The sequence below is a fragment of the Setaria viridis genome, chromosome 3, assembly GCF_005286985.2.
Source record: "Setaria viridis chromosome 3, Setaria_viridis_v4.0, whole genome shotgun sequence".
NCBI classification, from domain to species: Eukaryota; Viridiplantae; Streptophyta; class Magnoliopsida; order Poales; family Poaceae; genus Setaria; species Setaria viridis.
In genome coordinates, this window is record NC_048265.2 from 19731275 (window position 1) to 19753221 (window position 21947).

General features: G+C 44.6%; 2 protein-coding genes and 1 pseudogene across 2 annotated transcripts; 2 read left to right on the forward strand and 1 right to left on the reverse strand.

The window, feature by feature from the left end:
* Positions 1-9: 9 nt before the first annotated feature.
* Positions 10-3551, forward strand: LOC117849705 (bZIP transcription factor 39). Its single transcript, XM_034731347.1, has 2 exons — positions 10-1625; positions 2716-3551. Exons 1-2 carry the CDS (start codon positions 149-151, stop codon positions 3174-3176), a joined length of 1938 nt encoding a protein of 645 aa, XP_034587238.1. The 5' UTR covers positions 10-148; the 3' UTR covers positions 3177-3551.
* A 2944-nt stretch (positions 3552-6495) lies between these two features.
* Positions 6496-13561, forward strand: LOC117849557 (uncharacterized). The gene is made up of 13 exons (XM_034731138.2): positions 6496-6951; positions 7475-7537; positions 8055-8483; positions 9105-9176; positions 9660-9785; positions 9881-10093; positions 10782-10829; positions 11511-11672; positions 11781-11942; positions 12504-12597; positions 12735-12853; positions 12931-12975; positions 13061-13561. Exons 1-13 carry the CDS (start codon positions 6544-6546, stop codon positions 13295-13297), a joined length of 2178 nt encoding a protein of 725 aa, XP_034587029.1. The 5' UTR covers positions 6496-6543; the 3' UTR covers positions 13298-13561.
* Positions 13562-16179: 2618 nt separating this feature from the next.
* On the reverse strand, positions 16180-19394 carry LOC117849558 (protein NRT1/ PTR FAMILY 3.1-like; annotated as a pseudogene).
* Positions 19395-21947: the final 2553 nt, after the last annotated feature.

The following is a 21947-nucleotide window of genomic DNA, read 5'->3' on the forward strand; positions in this document are numbered from 1 at the left end:
GAGCTCGTCAACCCCCGACTCCGTCCGCACTCTCCCTCTCGTGACTTCCAAAATTCCGCTCCTTCCTCCGGTGCCTCCACCTCGACGATGCCAAAACCCTAGCGCGAACCCCACCTCTCCCCGTCCTGTTCCTCGGGGCGCGGCAGCCATGGCGGAGCCGGCGCTCCTCGACCCCTCCCCCTTCGACCTCCGCCACTACCCGACGCACATCTTCGACCCGGACCTACCCCTCGCCGGCGGCGACCTCCCGCTCGAATTCGCCGGCGACGACGGCCTCGACTTCGACCTGCCAGTCGATTTCTCCATCGACGACTTCCTCCTCCGGTCCCCCGACCGCGGCGGCGACGGAGACGACTCCGGCGAGGGCTCGGCCGCCGGATCCGGCCCCGCCGCGTCCTCCTCCGCCTCCCCGGCCACCTCCGCCGCCAACTCCGCCGTGGCCAACGCCGGCGACCGCGAGGTGAAGCACGAGGACTCGGACGAGGGAAGGAGCGGCGCCGCCCCGAGCTGGAGCCTCAAGCGGAAGCAGGCGAGCCCCGGGGCGAGCTCGGACGGGGTCAAGTGCCGCCGATCCGGCGACGGCGAGCTCTCCCCATCAGTGTCGGCGTCGGCTTCGGCGTCGCGGGCCGCCGCGGAGGACTCCGACGAGAGAGGCGCGGGCGGCGAGGAAGAAGACAAGCGCCGGACTGCGCGTCTGATGCGGAACCGGGAGAGCGCGCAGCTGTCGCGGCAGAGGAAGAAGCGGTACGTCGAGGAGCTGGAGGAGAAGGTGAAGTCGATGCACTCGGTCATAAACGACCTCAATTCTAAGATCTCCTTCATAGTGGCCGAGAACGCCACACTTAGGCAGCAGCTCGGTGGTGGTGGGGTGAGTGCCCCGCCACCTGGGGTGTATCCACCGCCGCCGCTGCCGGGCATTCATTTCCCATGGGTTCCTGGGTATGCAATGCGGCCTCATGGCTCCCATGTCCCACTTGTGCCTATCCCGCGGTTGAAGCCACAGCAAGCAGCGGCTGCAGCGAAGGTATCCAAAAAACCAGAGGTCAAGAAGACTGTGGAGAACAAGAGTAAGACCAAGACCAAGAAGGTTGCGAGTGTTAGTCTTCTTGGTTTGCTGTTCGTTGCGCTTATTTTTGGTGCTTTTGTTCCGGGGTTCAATCATAATTTCGGAATGAGTGGCAGGCGCAACGATGTGATGTTTGGAAATTTTGGCCATTCTGATGCTAGGGTGTTTAGTGTCACTAACCATGGCAAAGGACCTAAAGGTGGTCTAAACAGTAGTGACATGACCGATACTGATCCTGGAATGATGACTGGGAATTCTGATGGAGCTGGGCAGAAGCATCGGCCTGCACATAACTCCAGTGAGATTTTGCCGGCTTTGTTATATGTGCCGAGGAATGGAAAACATGTTAAGATCAACGGCAATTTGATTATTCATTCCGTGCTTGCAAGTGAGAAAGCAGTGGCACATAGGGCCTCAAATGGCCAGTCTGTTAAAGATCACAAGGAGACTAGCGTTGCTATAGCTCGGTATCTGTCACCATCTGGAAAGGATGAAAATTCAAAGGGAACCTTCCCGCCAGATGCAGCACTGCCACAGTGGTTTCGGGAAGGAATGGAAGGTAAGCAGTAAGCACATCAATGTTAATTTATTTAGAAATATCACATTCTTTGTTTATTTGTAGTACCGCATTCATGAAATCCATCTGTCATCGTCTGTAGCATTCAGATATCCCCTTATGTGCTGCAGTAATTGTTAATGATTCTTGCATTTGTTATTCAAGGTATACAAAATATATTTAAATAATAATTCATTCATCTCCAGATGTAGAATATAAAAATTGAAATTTTTCTATGCAAAGAATACGGATCTAAATGGTAAATAAAATCAAGGCACTTGTAGCAAAACACGCAAGCAGTGAGCAGGTTAGATTGGAAATGAAGTTATTTAAAGTTGCCAGATGGTAATATGACATGGTAGCTCGTTGGGAAAAGGGAATATGTCCATACTCAAGGTCTCTTCCTTCTAGCAATCAAGAAAGGGCTAGCTTAGTAATTAGCAGTTGTATTATTGCCTTTCATGGTGGGAAATATCTATAATTGTGATAGCCATGCCATATGGACCCATAAGAACTGACGCGTGTTATGCTTAGTTTATTTTACTTCTGTGTCATGTATGTGTTGATATCTATGATGGCATTAGGGGAATTTCATCTTGGATATGGAGTTTATCCAAAAAAACCTTGGATATGATAATCTTTGTATGTTAATTATGTTTTTGCACTCCACCCATTTCTGATGCTGCAAAGAGTACACGCATAGCATTACAGCCAATGCTAAAAAAAGTCACGAAATCTTATGAATTATGATATGTTCAAGCATAGTGCAAACTTAGAAGTAAAGTTGCTGCATCTTAGAAGATAATTTTTGACATGAAATCTGAAATTTGCTGGTTTTGGTCGTAGAATTAATTGCAGAGGTTGCTTTTCCTGATAAAATGCGAACTCAATGTGAAAATATTCACTAGATTGTAGAAGGGAAGAGGCATCAAATCGGAACTCTCAATGATGATGTTGTGTTCATTTTGTAGTAGGCATCACAGATTTTTTGGCTGACATTTCTTGTCAGTATCTTCCCGTCTTTGAGTTTTGATACTCCTTGAGTGTTTCTCTATAGTGTCTTACTCTGTGATTTGTATATAACTATTTTCAGGACCAATTTTGAACTCGGGAATGTGCAGTGAGGTATTCCAGTTCGACATTTCTGCAGCTTCTGCCAAATCTGGTGGTATTATACCTGCTTCTCCAACTGTGAACTCCTCGAGTGTCAATGCTACCCAGAAAATTCCAAAATCTGGTGGCAAGTTGAAAAACAGGAGGATCATGTATAATGAGGCGATTCCACTCACTGGAAAAACGGTGAACAGCACAGAGCCTCGGACTTTTAACAGTACTTCTGAAAGCAGCAAGGTACCTGATAGCAAGCCAGCATCATCAGTTGTTGTCTCTGTGCTAGCTGATCCCAGGGAGGCTGGCAATGGAGATGGTGATCCAAGAGTATCGCCGAAACCTCTCTCCAGGATATTTGTTGTCGTTCTCCTTGACGGTGTCAGATATGTGACTTACTCTTGCACACTTCCTTTCAAGAGTGCCAGCCCTCACCTTGTGAACTAAACCGTGGGGGTGGGTCAGTGCAGCACTGTGGTTCTTCAGCGGCTAGACAGGCCTAAATCATGTAGTGCTGCTTGCTAACAGTGGAAATAGACTTTCAGACTTCGTGTGCACTCAGCCCGAGGTAATTCGAGTTTCTCGAAGGTTTGTAGTGGAGACTGGTGAATGTTGTTCTGCAAGTTCAAATTTAACTTATGCAGTTTGTGCTGCTATGTAGTCGAGTTCTTATACTCACCTCTGTCTGGTATATAATCCTGGAGAGCTGGAAAATGTAACAGTTGACGAGGGAAGTCAAGAACTCGAGAGCAAACTATGTACTGATATATGCAGTTTTTTTACTGATAAGTTAATATATATAAGATGCTTAAAATTTCCAAACGGATTATTCGCCCTTTGATTTCTCCAATTTGTTCTTTTTTATCAAGCCTCTGCCGTTTTACTGAGAGCTTCTCACTTACTCCCTCCGTTACAATTTCCCCTCCGTTCCAAATTATCCCTCCGATTCAAATTGTAAGTCGTAAAAATGCTAAAATAACCACGGAGGGTGTGCAACCAAGCTTTTTATTTAAATCTTGACGTATATTCTTAAGAGTAAATTGCACCCATTGCACTAGTGCAGATTGGTAATGCTCAATCTAGTTCACCCATTATACAACAACTTGGTGGTGCAGATTGAGATTGGTAATGCGGTGCAGATTGAGATTGGTAATGCTCAATCTAGTTCATATCTTATTGGGTGGTAATGCTCAATCTAGTTCAATATCTTATTAGGTGGGTGCAGATTAGTCCTAGAGCTTGTAAAATGCTCAATTTAATGCAATATAATTTGGCAAATTGGTGCATCCGTGGTCCAAATGTTATAACAAGAATATATTTGCTACCGCGCTAGAGTATATTCACATCGGAACCAGTTATATGCTCCAGCATTTAGAAAATTAATGTTATGTCCTCATATTAATTTTGTTATAGGATGATTTAATTTTGATTATGAATATTTAATTTCCTATTCAATATTAATAAGTTCACCTTCAATATTTTTACATGTTTGATTATATGCATTTTTTCATAAAAACTCCAATATATTAATAAAATCTAATAATACCTTTTATAAATTTGGAATAAATATTTTTAAAGGTTCATGTAAAAGTAAAATAAGCTAAGGTAACAGAAACAAATATGCTTCTCTATGGTCGTTTAATACATGAGTAGAAGCACCGAAGAAACCTAAGGTCATAGGATCTCTCTTATAGACTTTTGTCTTTCAGTAATACCAATAGCATAAAATTTGATTCAATTTTAACTAACTAACAAATAAGTTATGTACACAATTGAGAAGTAATAGACTGATCATGATTAACGACTTTTATTGATAAAAAAATAAAAATTATTAATTGGAAGAAAATTCACATGTCGATCTACTTTGCATAATACGTCGTTGTTGTAGAGTCGCACCAATTTGCCAAGTTATTGTACAAAATTAAGCATTTTATAAGTTGTTGGACCAATTTGCACCCACCTGTCAAATTATTGTACTAGATTGAGTACTTTCCAAGTTGTTGGACCAATTTGCACCTTCCTGACAAGTTATTGTACTAGATTGAACATTTTACGAGTTGTTGGCATCTAAAAAGTTATTGTATGGTAGGTGCAATTTACTCATATTCTTACAACCCCATCTTGGGACATCAGCTAACATTTTAGAACGAAATAGCACGACGCAAAGGGGAACTCGAACACCGCAAGCGCCAAGACCTATAAGTTTTCAACTCTCAACTCACTCACGAAGAACACTTCAACAAAAGTACATGGATCGATTTGTTGTAGATTTCATCCAGATATGATCATCTTTTATTAGCGGATTCCCAAAATCAGAGAGAACCACCATTTTATGTAATTGTATCTGGAGTACTTTTTAAAAAAAATAGAGAGATCTTTATTAGTCGCTCGTAGAAAAGTTACTATCTTGAGCAATTAGTTGCTCAATACACACGGGGAAGCGATTGCGACATACGACGGTGTAGGCAGGATTTTCACTCTGGGTATTCATTGTGAGAAAACATGAAATTCTTTGGCAAGGATAGTGATTGTTGGGCCTTCGTACATATGTGAACACTAGGAGTATAAACATTTTGTCCAAAGCTAGGGGTATTCATGTGAATACCCTGGCTACGCCCATGACAATTTTTTAGATTAAGACGCCCATGACAATATACTGCTTTATGGTTTAGCCGCTTTGCCATCGTGTTTGTGACAATATTCCTATGACCTATCTCTGTTTACATAAGTCTTGAAAGTTCAATAGCCAAACTTCTAGCTCCTGTATGGTGAAGTACTGAAGTGGCATTGCTGGTTTCGTGATATTCATCTCCTTGAGGTACTTGATGATCATCGATCAATGATTTGATTCAGATCTCCAATCTCCTCCAATCTCCTATTGAAGGATACATTTTGAATTCCCATCTACTTTGCATAATTTTGATAAAATAACTGTTAGTGTACAAACGCATCGAGCAAATGATGAAATGAACATGCTGCCTCGTATAAAATGAAGAAATTTGGATTTTTAACACTCCAAACATGTGCCTTCGCACATTTGACACTGTAAAGATGGGTTTCACAAATTTGATATCCAAATCGTTGACTTATTGATTTATGTGATATTTTGCCTCTTAACTTTTTTCCAATAACAGGTATATGAAGTGACGAATATGCCCCCTTGGACTTTATTGTAGTTCGATCGATGGGTCACCACGCCGGCCCAGTCGAAGTCATCGCGACGCCAGGCGCTCGCATTGCCCGCCGTCGTCTTGCCGTTCGAGCTGTGCGTCCGCCCTGGCCGCTGTCGCGCGCCCGCCGGCTGTCAAGCTGCATTGACGAGTCTCAGATGCAAGTAATCTAATTAATTTTTAGAATGCTAATCATAACTGTTCTCCTGCTCCTGCTGATCGGTAGAAAAGATGGGGAGGGGCAGAGGAGGGGATCAATAGGGAGAGAAGATGGGATGGGCAGGCGTGTGGACCTGACTTCGGCGGAGGGCGGCGCCCGACGATCGGCGGCGCGCGGCAGGCTGCAATCACGCGATGCGTTCTGGACGGGTGGCAGTTGAATTGTTTCACCGATTCAACCAGAAGAGATATGTGCACGTAAAGCAAGGTAGTTTTGCCATTTCAGAAAGTTAATAAATAAAAGGGTAACAAAACCGTTAAAAAGGTAAAATGCCATAAGGTGCCGTCAAATATGCTAAACCACGTGTTTGGGGTGTAAAAATAAATTCAAATTTCTCGTATAAAACGACCCCGAATAAACCTCTCGTCTAAACCCCACTCTTATCCGCAGGGGCGCACACGCTCTCCCTTCTCCAATCCTCCCCATGGCGCTGGCGTTCGCCACCGCCGCCGCCTCCGCCTCCGCCTCGGGCCTCAGGCTCGCACCCTTCTCCTTGCCGCCCCCACACCCGCTGCGCACGAGCCCTAGCCGCGGCCTCCTCCACGCCGCGGGCACGTCCTTCCCGCGGCCGCGTCGATGCGGGTGCGGCCCCGTGGTGCGCTGCGCGAAGCGCACGGGGAAGCGGCGGTACCCGTCAGAGAAGAAGCGGCTGGACAAGCGCCACAAGGAGCTGCTCCGCCAGGCCGCTCCGGAGGAGGGAAGCGAGGGGCGGGAGTCCGGGTACTGGCGGCTCTCCAAGCTCGCAGTCCCCGCCAGCGACGACCCCGGCAAGGACTTCACCGGCATTTCCCTGCCGCTTCTCCAGGCCATCGCCAAAGCCATCAAGTTCCCGGTACGCTAATCAATCACCGATTGAAATCGATGGGGTAGTGTAATTTGAAATGCCGTGCAATTGCGAGGACTTTTAGGGCTTGCTGAAACAGAGGTTTGGTGCGTTCAATCGTAGGCTTAATGTACCTGTACTCCGACCGACGGCGCTAGAACCCCATACAATGGTAGAAATGTAGTTTAACTTAGTGCTATTTAGTTAACATGATCCCCACTTATCTTGGCATCAGCACAATCCATTAAGTTGTCGAAACCTCTGGGCCTAAGGTAGGGTTTGCAATCGAGTTAACATCTGCATGTTTTAAGGCAACAACAAATATTGCCATGCTGCATTCTGAATCTGCAAGTTAACTGGCAGGATGAGTGTTGTACTGATGCACTGTGCATAGAAACATGCAATCCAAAAGGTTGCCTGCTTGGATCCTCTTATTATTCCATAGTACCTCATTCATCTTCTATGCTGCTGTTGTTGTGGTTGAGGGTTTTCCTACAATTACATGTCTCTAATTGATTCTGCTGTGCTGCAGGTTGCTTCTATGCTCCCTGATGAGGCCTTCACTGTTATCCGCAAGTCATTTGATGCACGAAAGGTTTTTCATGGATTGATATCATCTCTATCTTAGTGATGTTGAAACTGCTAAAATGATTCAGATGAATTGCATTACATTAGGTCAAAATAGACATGATGTTAAGAAATCATATAGTAAGCTTCATCATACTTCTCCAGAGTTAATTTGTCAGTGTTTTGTTGATGGTTCTGCAGTCCACACTCACACTAGATGGCAACCTTTTATTTTTTTATCGTGTACCTAACCATTGTGGACAGCCCCATAATGTAAATTTGTGGAGTGCACTAGTGACAATGATGGGCATAGAAAAATCATGAGGTTCTGGAATAATGGTGATATTATGTGAAATCTGCGTACTCCAATCAAGTAGTTTATCTGTGTAGTCATCTGACCTTAGATATTTTTAGATACATAATTCTGCCTTACAAGAGTTTGTTCATCTGCATAGCGTTTGTAACTGTATTTCTGCTAGTATTATAATATAAATGGAGATATTTATTGGTACCATTGAATAAAAAAACATGTTTTACATCTACAGGTTTTGAAAGAACCTCAGTTCAGTTATACTGTTGATATGGATGTTAAGAAGCTTCTTGATATGGAGCCAAGGGCATGGGATTTTATTGCTCGGTTGGAACCCAAACTTGGAGCTGTAGAATACATGCCTAAAGAGAAATTAGCTTCAGATCTGGTCAGCATGCTCAATGTTAGCAACGAAGGTTACAATAATGAATTAGGAATCAGGGATACTCATAATGGTTCAATTTGTCCTCAAGATAAGAAGCCAAGAGTGGCAGTTATAGGAAGCGGACCATCTGGCTTGTTTGCTTCCCTTGTACTAGGTGAGCTTGGTGCGAAAGTTACCTTATTGGAGCGTGGTCAGCCTGTTGAACAAAGAGGGCGTGACATTGGGGCTCTAGCAGTTAGACGAATTCTACAATCAGAGAGCAACTTTTGCTTCGGCGAGGTATTTTCTTGATTCCTATTTTGCTACTAAGACATCACAAAGTATCAGAGAAGTCAGCTGCCTATGTTTTGCTATATTGAAATATGTAATTTATTGATATAATAAATTTAGAATGAGTTGTTTATCCTAATTTTATAATCTGAAAAAAATGTAGGAAGACTTAATTAGACTTCATCTGCATATGGATCGTCTAAGGATGATTCTGATGAACTGAATGAATCATGAAGAAAATATTCTGTAATAATCTCTCATATAGCTTTCCATCTTGTTGATATCTTTTCATACACATATTATATCACAAAATTATTTGAATACAGTTAAAAACTAACTCGTACTGAAAAATATGAGAAAATTGTGAACTCCTTCATGATTAATTCCGATTTTCCTTTTTGTTTTTTGCATTATCTTTGAATATTAATAGGTCTGTTTAGTTTAATGATCTTTACAAGTAGGAATTATGGCATTAGACAGCCCCAGAAAATGTTTTGGAGTGTCAGTTACCCATTTGACAACTGAAAGATATTAGATGTGTCAGTAATGATCAAATGATTAATCCCATGTTCATGTTCCTTCAAAACTTTAGGCCATCAATTCTTGATCTTCTGTCCTTAATCATAGCAGGGTGGTGCAGGTACATGGAGTGATGGGAAGCTTGTGACAAGGATAGGAAGAAACACTGATGGTGTTCAGGCTGTGAGAATCTTCCCGCTCTACTTGTCATATCCATTTTCTCATTAGTGCATTGTGTTACAGTGTCCAGGCATGAATCTTCGTGCTCTACCTTAACCTCAAATATTGTTTGTTGTAAAAGTTCACTGTCATGTTTCATTTATTCAAGAGAGCATGACTTCTTCTGCATGAAATAGCTTTGGATAGCAACAGAAAATTCTTGAATCATTTTTTATTTTTTAATTTCTGACACATCTTCTAATACCTTTTATGCTGAACATTGCAATTTATTTTTCTTCAGAGATGTGCCTCTTGAGTGTTGACTGAAGGAATTAATTCTGAGAATTTATGTTTCAAATTCTGTCTTTTATTCTTTTGAACCTATTTATCGGGCATTTTGTATTTTTGAAGAGATTGCGATCTAAATTAGAAGAGTTCCTTTAAGCAATAGTTCAAAGTTGACTATTCTGTGTGTTTAATATAGTATCCATGGGTCTTGGATTGCAGGTTATGAAAACATTTGTTCACTTTGGAGCCCCTCGAAACATTTTAGTTGATGGGAAACCTCACTTGGGTACCGATAAACTTGTTCCTCTCCTGCGAAACTTCAGGCACTACTTAAAAGAATTGGGTGTAAGTTTCAGCATATGTGTCTTTGTTAAGCTTTGTTTTTTTTTGGTTCTGCAAGGTGTCATGTTTTGATGTACCATGTTGCATTTTTTTTACAGGTTACCATAAGATTTAATGCTAGAGTAGATGATCTTATAGTGGAAGAAGGACAGGTAAAGGGAATCGTGGTCTCTGATTCAGAACTACGGCCGGGTTCTGGCAGCCAGAAGCTATCATTTGATGCCGTTGTATTGGCTGTTGGTCACTCAGCTCGTGACACATATAACATGCTTCAGCAGCATAATGTCGACATAAGCCCAAAAAGTTTTGCAGTAAGTTCTTTATGCTATTAAAAGCATGTTCTAGGTAGATATTGCTTACATTGGTCATGTCAACTGGTCACATGGCAGCCAATTTATATTGAAAAATATGAAATCATGTTTTTGAAAATGCAAAAGTTGCTTGGGTGGTTACTCTGGGATATGGGAATTACTTAAACTCAAATTTAAAATGGTGTAGTCTGCATCCAGTTCAAAATAAATCTCATTTTAGAGGAAGTGCACCCGTTCCAAAGTTTTGGTTGGATGTCGGAGGTAAGTCCTGTGTTAGTCTCTGAATGGAATATAAATATTAATATTGAACAAATTTTGTTTCCTTTCTCAATCAAATCAAATAAATCATATAACTTAGATGGTGATGCTGTGGATACATACTAATGAGCCCCTGAACCTTTCACCATAGCTTATCAATGTTCTCTATGTTACAATGTTCTCTATGTTAACGATATCCTGCTACCCTATTTTACTCTCCAGCATACCTGAAATACGACTTTCAAAGGCAAAGGTAATGATAAAACAATTTTTTGCACTCCCACAGCTTCCTTGGAAATGCATATAGTTACATTTTATTTGACCAAACTTTGGGTCTAACTGTTGCTCCCTTTATCTTTGCAACTACTAAATTATAATTACTTTCCACTTCGGTTCATGTAACTAAAAATCAAAGTTTCTCTCCTTACAGGTCGGCTTAAGAATTGAGCATCCCCAAGAACTGATAAACAGTATCCAAGTAAGACTTATTTCTTTATTCTGATCTTTTTTCTGGGTGACGCATGTATCATACTCCCTCCGTTCTTAAATAGATGACACCGTTGACTTTTTACTCCAACTTTGACCACCAATATCTATTGGACAAGTTAGTTAACTAAAGTAAAATATATATCATTATGTCTATTATCAAATGTATTTTAGATTTAACTTGTAGGTTTATCTATTTGCAAAAATATTTGTAGAAAAGACGAATAGTCAAACGAATGAAAAAAGTCAACGGTGTCATCTATTTAAGAACGGAGGTAGTATTTGATTTTCAGTAACTTAGTGGTCTTGAACACAGACAGCTATTTTCAAAAGGGGAAAAGTAAAGTCCGATTATGTGAAGTTTGGGGTGTTAGCATGCATTTGAGCAATCTGTCTATAATCAGTGAAACAATAGAGAAACTGTGTTTTGTTCCAGGGTCTTTCACCCAGTTCTGCGATACAGATAGCAGCTTGGATTCATTCCTTTTGCACAGAGACACCGATGTGCCCAGTGTACTATAGGAATGAATCATGATTTAAGTTGTTAATTATTTATCTGGTTGGTATAGCATGTGTATGTCTGGATTGAAGGTTGCAGTATCTTAATGTTTTCCCATGATCTGCTGACAACCACTGATATTTTGTATGATATTGCTACTGTCACAAATGTCAGTACTCTGAACTGGCTGCTGAAGTACAGAAAGGACGTGGGCGGATACCTGTGGCAGATTACAAAATTGTGAAGTCTCTTGGTGAAATAGATGCAGGGGATGAGGTTGACATTGCCGAACAAAGTCGCACTTGTTACTCATTTTGCATGTGCCCCGGTGGACAGGTAAGTCACCTTCCTTTCCACCCCCCTCCCCTCCCCGCTATCCATCTCTCTGACGTACTGTGTGTATTGCGATGCTATGTCCTTAAAAAATTTGAGACATGCATGCAGGTTGTTCTAACTAGCACAGATCCATCAGAATTGTGCATCAATGGCATGTCATTCTCACGACGTGCATCGAAGTGGGCAAACTCAGCACTTGTGGTCACTGTATCTAGTCATGATTTCAAACCATTCGAATCCCATGGTCCTCTTGCAGGTGTTGAATTCCAGGTACTTGTTACAGGAATTCTCTGTGATAACAACAGAACTGCTCAAATAAGTAGTTTGCAGAATATCTACTTGTCTTCATATATACTGTACGTTGAGTAAGCAACACGTTAGATCAATCACAGAGGGTTGCATGGGCTTAACTTACATAAAGATAATGGCATTTTTGCTAATCTGTAATTTGTTCCTCATGTTTTAGTCAGTTAATTATGTTTTACAATATAGAAACATATTTATTAGCATTTGACCTTACTGGTCACTCAATTGTGCAGAAGTGCTTGTAGCAATTATGTATCCAGCTTGGGTAGAAATGACATGATATTATAAACTATGCATATTGGGAGCAAAGTTTTATCTTTACTTTTAACCAGGACTGCTGTTTCCATATATAATTTTAAATATAGAGTCAATTAGTCAAGTCAAATTTTAAACAAATAATGTAACGAGTGGCAAATTGTTGTGCCTGGATTACTTTTTGCTCAACAACTTCTTTTCTTCATTGTTACTTAATTACAGTGGCAAATTCTTTCAAGCTCACAAAAAAAAATCACTCATTGAAAACAGAGAGAATTTGAAAGAAGAGCAGCTATGATGGGTGGAGGAAATTTTGTTGTCCCGGCACAGCGTGTCACAGATTTTATCAACAACAGATTGTCAGGTACTGGTATTGCTAATACTTTTGAGGTAGCAAGTAATTAGTTACCACCTTGTGTGGGAGCTTTCGCCTTGGGTGCGCCCACTTCTTTTAGCAAGTAATCAGTTTTCTTCTTTCACTAACTTGGTTAGCTGTTCCAGTTACAACTCTCCCATCATCAAGCTACAGGTTAGGAGTTCGTCCATCCAAACTCCATGAGCTATTTCCTCCTTACATAACTGAAGCTCTACAACAGTCAATAATAATGATTGACAGAGAGGTACGAAATCTCCCTTTTATGTCTTATGATTTTTAGGTTCCACGTGCCCTTATTCATTTCCTATGATATGCTTTCAGATGCCAGGCTTTGTTTCTAGTGAGGCCCTACTTCATGGTGTGGAGGTACGCAAATTGGTGTGCTCTTTTTTGTGATTCTTCACTTGTTAATCATTAACCCCATATCTCTTGCTGATTTGCAACCACCCAGACTAGGACGAGCTCTCCCTTGCAAATTTCACGACATGGAGAGACATACGAAAGCACATCATTGCGAGGATTATATCCAGTTGGTGAAGGTGCTGGCTATGCTGGGGGCATCTTAAGCGCTGCTGTGGATGGTATGTATTGCGGTTTTGCTTTAGCCAAACAGCTTTCTCTATTCCATGGTGATATAGAGTCATTTCTTGGCAAAGCACAAAAGCAAACAGGTTTTGTAAAATATTGAATATTGGTGACTAGTTTTTTTTATGGGCACGACATTTTTAGAAATAGAATTTCACCATGCTAGTGTAGTACGAGTACATAGTAAATTTTGGTCACATAGAACAGCTGTGATAAGTGAACTCATCAAATAATTTGGGCTAAGTTGATGTAGAAGAGGAGAGCTATATCCAGTGAATTTCTGCCATAGATAAATCAATGTAACAAATAATTTACAACTCCCTAGTTTGTCTAGCATGATTCAGAGCATTTCATTGAAATTGCTGAAGGGCTTGTGTTTGAAAGAACAAGGTTTCATAAATCTTATTTACATTTACCAAGCAAAAACTACATTTCTCAATTATTTGTTCACTCTGCTTAAGTGATGTTACACTTTCAGAAGGTTTGTCTTGGCCCAAGTGCTTCTTTAGTCATCCTGTTTAAGAAATATACGAGCCCTTTTGATGTCTGGAGTTCGTATCAATGTAATGTGATGTCTGGAGTTCCTCTACCAATGCAAAGTTAATGGAATCTTAAGCATACTATTTAAGTTGTTGGGGGATGGTTCAGACCTGTAGTATAATGCTGACGTGACAACAGGGTTTGTGGTTTTTATCCGTGGAAGGTATCAACCTAGTCTCTAGCATACCCTGGACTGTCATAGTCGGGGCAGGTTTCCATACTTAGGGTGTTCGATGCTCTCTCACTTCTTAATAGACTGGCAGAAGTGCCCGTGCGTTGCTACGGGTCTCTACCCTCTCTGAAATAATTATATGCTTATTCCCGATTCATGTTCATAGTGCTATATCATTTTTCTTCTTCTCCTTCCCAAAATTCTGCACAAGGAAAATTAAAGAAGTAGATAAACCATCACAAGGAGAAAAGTTTATGGGTTTCATACCAGGTGCTATCACAAAAATATGGAGGTTCTGGATGTAACTGGATGCTGTGATCCGTCACCGTATGCTGTGATCCGTCACCGTAACTGGATGTTGTGATCCGTCACCGTATGCTGTGATCCGTCACCGTAACTGGATGTTGTGATCCGTCACCGTAACTGGATGCTGTGATCCGTCACCTTTTTTAATTCCTGAGTTATCTACCATATTTCCCTATAATCTTTGCACTAAAAAAATGTAACTTTGGTGTGCATAATTGAAATCACAAATAATTTATTATCACAATGTATGTTGATCCAATCATCATCAATTTTAGTATTAGAGTGCTTCATGAAATTTGTATTTGGTCTCATGCAGATTTCTCCAGCTGTCTCTAAGTTAAAATTTAAATTTGCAATTCTGATTAAATTAAGGAGGTTAAGCTAGCAATATTGTAGAGCAGGCCTTGAGGCTATCTAGGTTGTTATGCTATTATTTAATTTATAATATACACAACATTAAGTTTAAACATACATTGAAACTTCTGGTATATAGATTCAGTATCCACGCAACACCAATTTTAGCTTTCATGCATTGACATGTTATTGCAAGCGTATTGCCTATGAAACTTTTAACCTATAAAAAAGAAAAGAAATTGCAAGGCTAAATAAATGCTTACCCTTGATTAGAATTTGCTGAACCACTTTTAAATTTAAAACTTTCATTGCATGCAAATTCATCTAGCAATTACCGAACCAACTTAAGTATACCTCGAGCCGCATAGTACTAACGAGCACTCCAGGTAGCACCAGGAATGTCAGGCGGATGCCAGGCATTGGTGATAGCCCGCGGTTAGTGTCGGATGCTTGCGGTCAGCGTCGGCAGTAGGCAACAGGGTGGAGATGCCGCACTTTGCGTTTGTGCTAGGTAGAATGCTACGACAACAGCTTATGCTTTGCTGCTGCATGGATTATATGGGAGATCGCAGCGGATTGCTTCCGAGAAGGTTGGTGCTAGATCAGGGTGGCGCACACGAGTGCAGCAGTGGGTGATAGCACCCGTGCACGGCGAGATTGGAGCTTCGTGTCGCGCCACCGGTGCGGCACGGTGGGGAGCTTGGGAAACAGAGGAGATGGATCGGAACTGTTGGGCTGTTTGACTGGGCCGCAGCTTCATGCTCCTATCAGGGTGGCGGGTTGATTACGAAAAATGCAAGATATTTTTTTGCAAATCGTCAAGAAGTATGATTGTTTAACTTCTAGGATTGCAGGTTGATTACGAAAAAGTTGAGGAACTTTTTTGCAAAACCACCACGACAGTTGGAAGGAATGACCGCACTTTATAGATTATAAAAACATGCATGTTGAAAGTTTTAAATTTAATTTTTGACCATTGACTAACATACACGTCTTCTTTAGATGTATCATTCAAAAATGATATTAGTAGATTTGCCACCAGGTACTTCCATGGTATAATACTTTTGATAATTATCCCTATCATGTGATTTGAAAACGAAGGTTGAATGTCTCTGTTAGGGATGTGCCAATATTTGAATTGACATGTGGAGAACCGAGGTACTAGTAGCTATGCTTGTGACGTCCATTGGTAGATATGCATGATAGGCAATTCCTGTTGAAGTGTTGTTTAGGCCACCTGGTCTCCCTTGTGCACTAAATAAGTTGCCTTGATTCACTTATTAGTTCTGGGCTACATCTAGTTCCCTTGGTGAGTCATGCCCGCAGAAACAACCTATCAAAGATAAATCTCAGGCATAATTTGGTATTGTAGACCTAGTTCCGTTGGTGAGAGGCAGCCCAGAACCTAGACTTGGCTCTCTAGCTGAACTTTTTATGATTTTCTTGACCGTACATGAATGGTACATTCCTTACCTAGTTCTGTAGTTCTTCGCCCTGCTTCCTTTTTTTCTCGTCCGTGCAAGTTTACAGGCTATTCATCTTTTAAATTTAGTTCTAATGAATCAGCCAAAAAAAAAAGAATTCATCTAAATTCTGATATAACGTTTTCAGTATACAGAACTGAAATTGCCTCATTTTTCTGCGTCAATAGCCGTCCATTGAATCTTCTATACACATGTCATTCAGTGAAGACTGAAGAAATGCAGCAAAATCTCTATAGATCAGATGATAGCAGAGGCCAAAGCTCTGCATCTTTTACATCGCCATCTTTCAAAGGTTGAAGCTCCACATGCTTCTCCTCGCTTCCTTTCTTCTGTCTCCCATCTGCGCTCTCTTGGTGGTCTGCTACTTCCAACTTCTTGTAGGTGCACAGCTTTGCACAGATAACAAAGTACACTACGTTTATCACCTGCAGTGTCCCCACCAGCCAGTAGTACCGATCCAGCTTCCCTCTGTTGAGGTTGTCCTGAAGCCACTCCCCTTCTCCCTTGGTCCTCTCGTGCACCGTCGTCACGAGCAGTGTGCCCATGTAGCTCCCGGCCGACATGGTTAGCCAGTACAGCGCCGCAGCGGAGCTCCTCATGCTCTCGGGCGCCTGGTCGTACAGGAACTCCATGCGCCCGACGTCCATGAACGCTCGTCGACCACGCCGTGGATGGCGTACTGCGGCGCCATCCAGAACACGCTCATCGGGGCTGTCCAGGCGGCCATGCCTGACCGCCGCCCGCTTCCTCCTCCCCTCGACGACCGCGGACACGATGTTGCTCAGCGTGCTGATGGCGAGGCCGATGCCCGTGCGCTGGAGGTGCGTGATCCCCGCGGGGTGCCCGTGAGGCGTCGCAGCCTGGGAGGGTGCCGAGCATGGCGAGGTTGGAGAAGATGAGCATGGAGGCCGGCGGGATCTCGAGGCGTGCCGTGACGCGCCGGTCCATGGTGCGCTTGCTGGATGGCGAAGCTGTGGTTGTGGGAAGCCGAGGTGACCAGGACTCCAGGAGGATCCCGGCGCCCCAGATGGGCAGCATGCGGATGATGGACTTGAGCTCCTCCACGTGGTGCACCGTGGACAGCCGCCATGGCCGCGGGACGCCGGTGCTGGTGAGGTCGCCGGGCGTCACGATCGCCGCACGGTCAAAAAAGCTAAAGAAAGAGGGCACACATGGAGGCGTTTTAGCTTACACGTCCTCACAACATAAGATAAAATTAATCTGCTACTAGTGTAAGGAGACGTGAGTTGGTTAGTGTGCAGCAGCCGGCCGGCGGTGGAGATGCCGGAGTCGAACTTCTTGTCTTGGTAAAGGTGTCTGGGGTTGCTCGGCACGGCCACATTTCTCTTGCGGAACGCAGCGACGGCGACCTGGGCCAGCCGCGTGAAGGAGCCATCTTGACGTACAGAGGGTAGCCCGACACGAACGTGGTGACCGCGACGAGCATGACGATGGTCGGGACGCCAAGCCCCCACCCCCACCCCACGTTCTCCTGGATGTACACCACCAGGGTGATGGCGGCCAGCTTGGCAAGCTCGACGCCGAAGAAGTAGAGGTTGAAGAAGCTCCACCTCCGCTTCGCGCTAACCTCGCTGTGGCACGGCCGGTCGAGCTCGAACTGGTCGGCGCCGAACGCCATGACGCACGGTCACGTGCCCCCGGTGCCGATGGACGTGCAGAGCAACGTCAAGTGGAGGACGAGCAGGGTCGAGGCGGACGCGCGAGCGCAGGCCTGGTTCGTTCCGGTCGTGGCCGCGCAGGGCGGCGGGCGGAGCGATGGGAGCAGCGCGGAGAATGTCATGCTGACCATGCCGAGCGGGTAGATGACGGACCCCGCAGCGATGGTCCAGAAGCGGCCGGTGAAGGAGTCGGCGAGGAGGCCGCCGATGACCGGGGTGAGGTTGGAGAACCCATGGAAGTTGGTGAGCGTGTTGGAGGCCTCGACGAGCGGCAGGTGCAGCTGCTGCATCAGGTACGTGATCAGGTTGGCGTTGAAGCCGATCGTCGCGAACCGGTCGCAGAAATCGTTCGCTGCAGCACGCATATTCTCAAACTCAACTCCGAGCATGGCTAATGTGATCAATGAGAACTGAGACAATCGGTGCGTAGGGTGGATAGGATTAGGATAGACACTTCACCTAAGATGAAGAGCATGGTCTTGAAGCCACCCTGCTTCCTCTGCTCGTGCATATCGCCTTCCCCGTGCCGTTGCCTGCTCGGGTCTCTCTCCGCCATTGCTGGAAGACGTGAAGCAGGAGATCCAGAGGTCCCCCGGAGATGGATTGGGGAGAGAAGAGTAGGAGGAAGTTGAACTTTCCATATCTGGGACTACCAAGTGCTTCAAAAAATCAGTATCATACTCGGATGTTACGGATGGTAGCCTGCTGGTACCCCCAGCAAGTAAAATATGACCTTGGCCAGGCCATGCCGGTGCACCTCGTGCTCGCAACTGGTGACGGCCTATACGTGAGATTGATGCGGCATTTCGCCATGGCAATTGCTCTCGTATCGTAGTTGGTCTGAAACTGCAATCGTTTCTATGCAGGATCGTGCTGTTGGATGAGCCATGTGCCGTGTGCGCACTTGCACTCATTAGCTGCCTCGCTGTCGCATCCATGGCTCATCCATCCGTTGCACAACCAAGTGGATGGAGGGCAGGATTGGGCGTGCATGCCTATTCTGTTCTGGTATTGTTCGTCTCACTTTGGCACTCGAGTATATTCTCCGGTGCTGTGCAAATAACCGATCATGTGACTGTTTGGATAGCCACCATACTCTGTGCAACATGGGAGTGCGTCAAACCGACATGATGCCCGATGGGTCCCCCTTATTTCTCTCCTTCCTCAGCAACGGATTAAAAAGAAGAAAAAGGAAAGACGGATATGTTTTAAAACATTTCGAACAACTCGCTCAGTTTTAAAACTGACTGCTAGCAAGTTGTTCGGTTCCCTCCCGGTAGGTACAGTGGGCAACCAATGCGCAGGTAAGCCTGTTCCTTGCTGCTCATGACACGACCTGAAGCGTCTTTATGCGTGGATCGTACACCTGGATGCGCACATTGTGAATCTCTTGCGTTGCGTCCATGGCTCACCCCGTGGCGCAACCAAGTTGAGGATGGGATTGGACATGCCCATTCCGGTGCGTTCTACCTTATTTCAGAAAACCAAACCCTACTTTGCCAGTTGCAACCAACCAGCTCCTGCAAGCTCTGGGTGTTTTTCTAACTTTTCGTCTTCGACAGCTATGGCAGTATGTAGTCGATCTGTTGCAGCAATCCTGTAGCTATAATTGCGTAGTGATCGGCCTGTTAGCAGAGGTCTTAAAGCGCTGTGTACTCTGACAAATCCGTGTTCTTTTCTTCTATAAAATTGTCGTGCAAAGCTTTTGCATGTTCGATAAGTTCTTCTAACATTTCTGGCAAGGTGCACATTTCCCCTCGGTAGGTACAGTGGGATTGTGGGAGGCAATGAGCTATGAGTATGGGCATCTTGGATGCGCCTGATCCTCACTGCTCATGTCACATCCTGAAGCTATTGGAGATAGGAGAGAGTAGCTGCTAGCTCGTGGCTGCATCGGACGCCTTTGGGTCAACGGTTCCTCAGTCAGTGCATGTTATGTTTCAGATAGTGTCACAACGATGCGTCCTTATCGTTGCCGTTATACTTGTACCACTCCTCGTCCAAGCTCAGTGGCTAGATATTTTCCTCATCGTGGTTTGCTGCACTTTCTTTTTCCTGTACTTCTGATGTCACCGCGTCCTATCATGGTGGATGACACAGCTCTATGCTATTATGAGGATAACAAGTTTATTTATAAACGCATGGCCGGATTCGTTTGGAACACAAAGGATTTCATAGAGAACAATATTCTAAGAATATATATATATATATATATATATTTAAAAATCATATTCCAAACCGAAGCTAAAGCTAAAATGGTAAAAAAAAAATCGCTACATTAACCTCAGGTAACTTGCTCAAATTCCCAGAGCTAGCGATTCCTCTCTTCCAAACAGTGCCGTGGTAGTACTGTATAAAACTATATAAAGTGCTAAACTTTGCCACGTTTCGCTGTAGAAAGTAGCCTTGCAGAAATATCTCTGCTTCTCATCATTGGTATCTATTTTCAACCAAAAAAAAAAGATACCGGCAATGTTTCTCAATCGCCGGAAGTGCCAAGGACCATGCAGGCATAGGCATAGCCTTCCCAGCAAGTAGCACTAGTGCCCGTCTCTTTTCCTCCGCCAGAAAAGAGAGAGATGCCAATAAGCATCTCCAGGGCAGTGGTGCCGCCACCGTGCGCCGAGCCACTGCTGACCCGCCCCACGACGACGCCGGTAGACGGCACCGCGCGTTGTTCATAGCACGACAAGGAGTACAAGGTAACTCGTTGCTTTCCTTGATCGTGGCGTGGACGCACGCGCGCATCTTTGGTGCATCAAGAATGATTTCTCGTGAACAGCATGAGGATAAGGGTATCCACGGTTCAGCTCCGGTGGCGTGCGGGAAGGCATGAAAACACGTGGAGCGCAAGTCAGGAGGTCGAGCGAATCAATTCAACCCGGATATCATGGGATTCATGTTGTGAAGCAACTCAGATTGATTTTCTTGTAACAACCGACTAGGATTAGATCCTATCCGACTTGTAATCCTAGGTCGTGAGCCTATATAAGGCGGCCAGGGACACCATAAGGATAGTGAACCCAATGCACGTTAACCCTTCGCACCTGCGATCAGCAATACAATCCAACAGAACACAGGACGTGGGGTATTACTCTCCGGAGGTCTGAACCTGTCTAAACCTTGCGCTCCTGTGTTACCATTCGAGTTCTTGGTCTTACGATATCCCCCGCATACAAATCTACCACCTGGGTAAACCCCCTGGTGGACTGCCGGTCACTAAATCCGACAGTTGGCGCGCCAGGTAGGGGTGACCGTGAGATCCTCCCCAGCGAGCTCGATGGCATCCCGCTCCGGCATCATCTTCCCTGAGAGCATGAAGGACTTCCTCGCCAACCCAATCCAGCTCCGCTTCAGGAGCATGCCGATGGACTCCGATTCCACCACATCCTTCACCGAGTCGGCGTCTGTCGCCAGCTCATCACCCGTCGGATCTGCATCGACGGAGCAAGGTCTTCACCCAAGAATCATCACGTTGCTTACCCAGCAAGTCGGTGGTCTCTCTCTCTCTCTCAGAGAGGGCCCCATAGATCCTCGCGGCAACCCGCCCACCCACGCCCTCCGATCTAATCGTGAGGCAAGATCGCATCAGCAACACCATTGCTGAGTGCATCAACCTCTCCGTGGCGGCACTACGCCCCGGAAGGTCGGCGCAGGGCTCTCCTTGCGCCCCTTTCGGCATAAAGAACTCGGCTGCCATGTTTTCCAAAAAAGTTGTGCAGTCTTTCTAGATCCAATCTGATGACCCACTCGAACCCACCCAATTTTTGGACCATGGCGAGTTTAGGTCCCTCGTCTCGTCCTAACCCTAAACCCTTACGGAGAGGGTGATGATGGAAGCTCTACGACACAAGATTAGGAAGTCTTCGCTGTCTCTGTCGACAAATTCCCTCGTGATGGTGAAAGTTCCTCTCAGGAGGAAGGGCGCAACAAGAGGAATCGAGACCGCAGTAGGTGTTGCCAACAGGAAAGAGCCGAGTAAACTCATCAGCCGCCTGCCACCCCTGAAGTGGCCGACAGATCGCCCGTCCCGTTGGCACCCAATGGCGCTGTCATCAGTGCCCAGGATGATGCAGGAGGTCAGCAGAGGCATCCTAACCCCTTGCATGCTCGTAATATATAGGCCGACTTAGAACAAGCCGGTCACGACATCTTCGCTACACCCCAAGCCAACCTGGGGGCTGCCTTTGCCGATCTGAAAAACCTTCCGGACTTAGA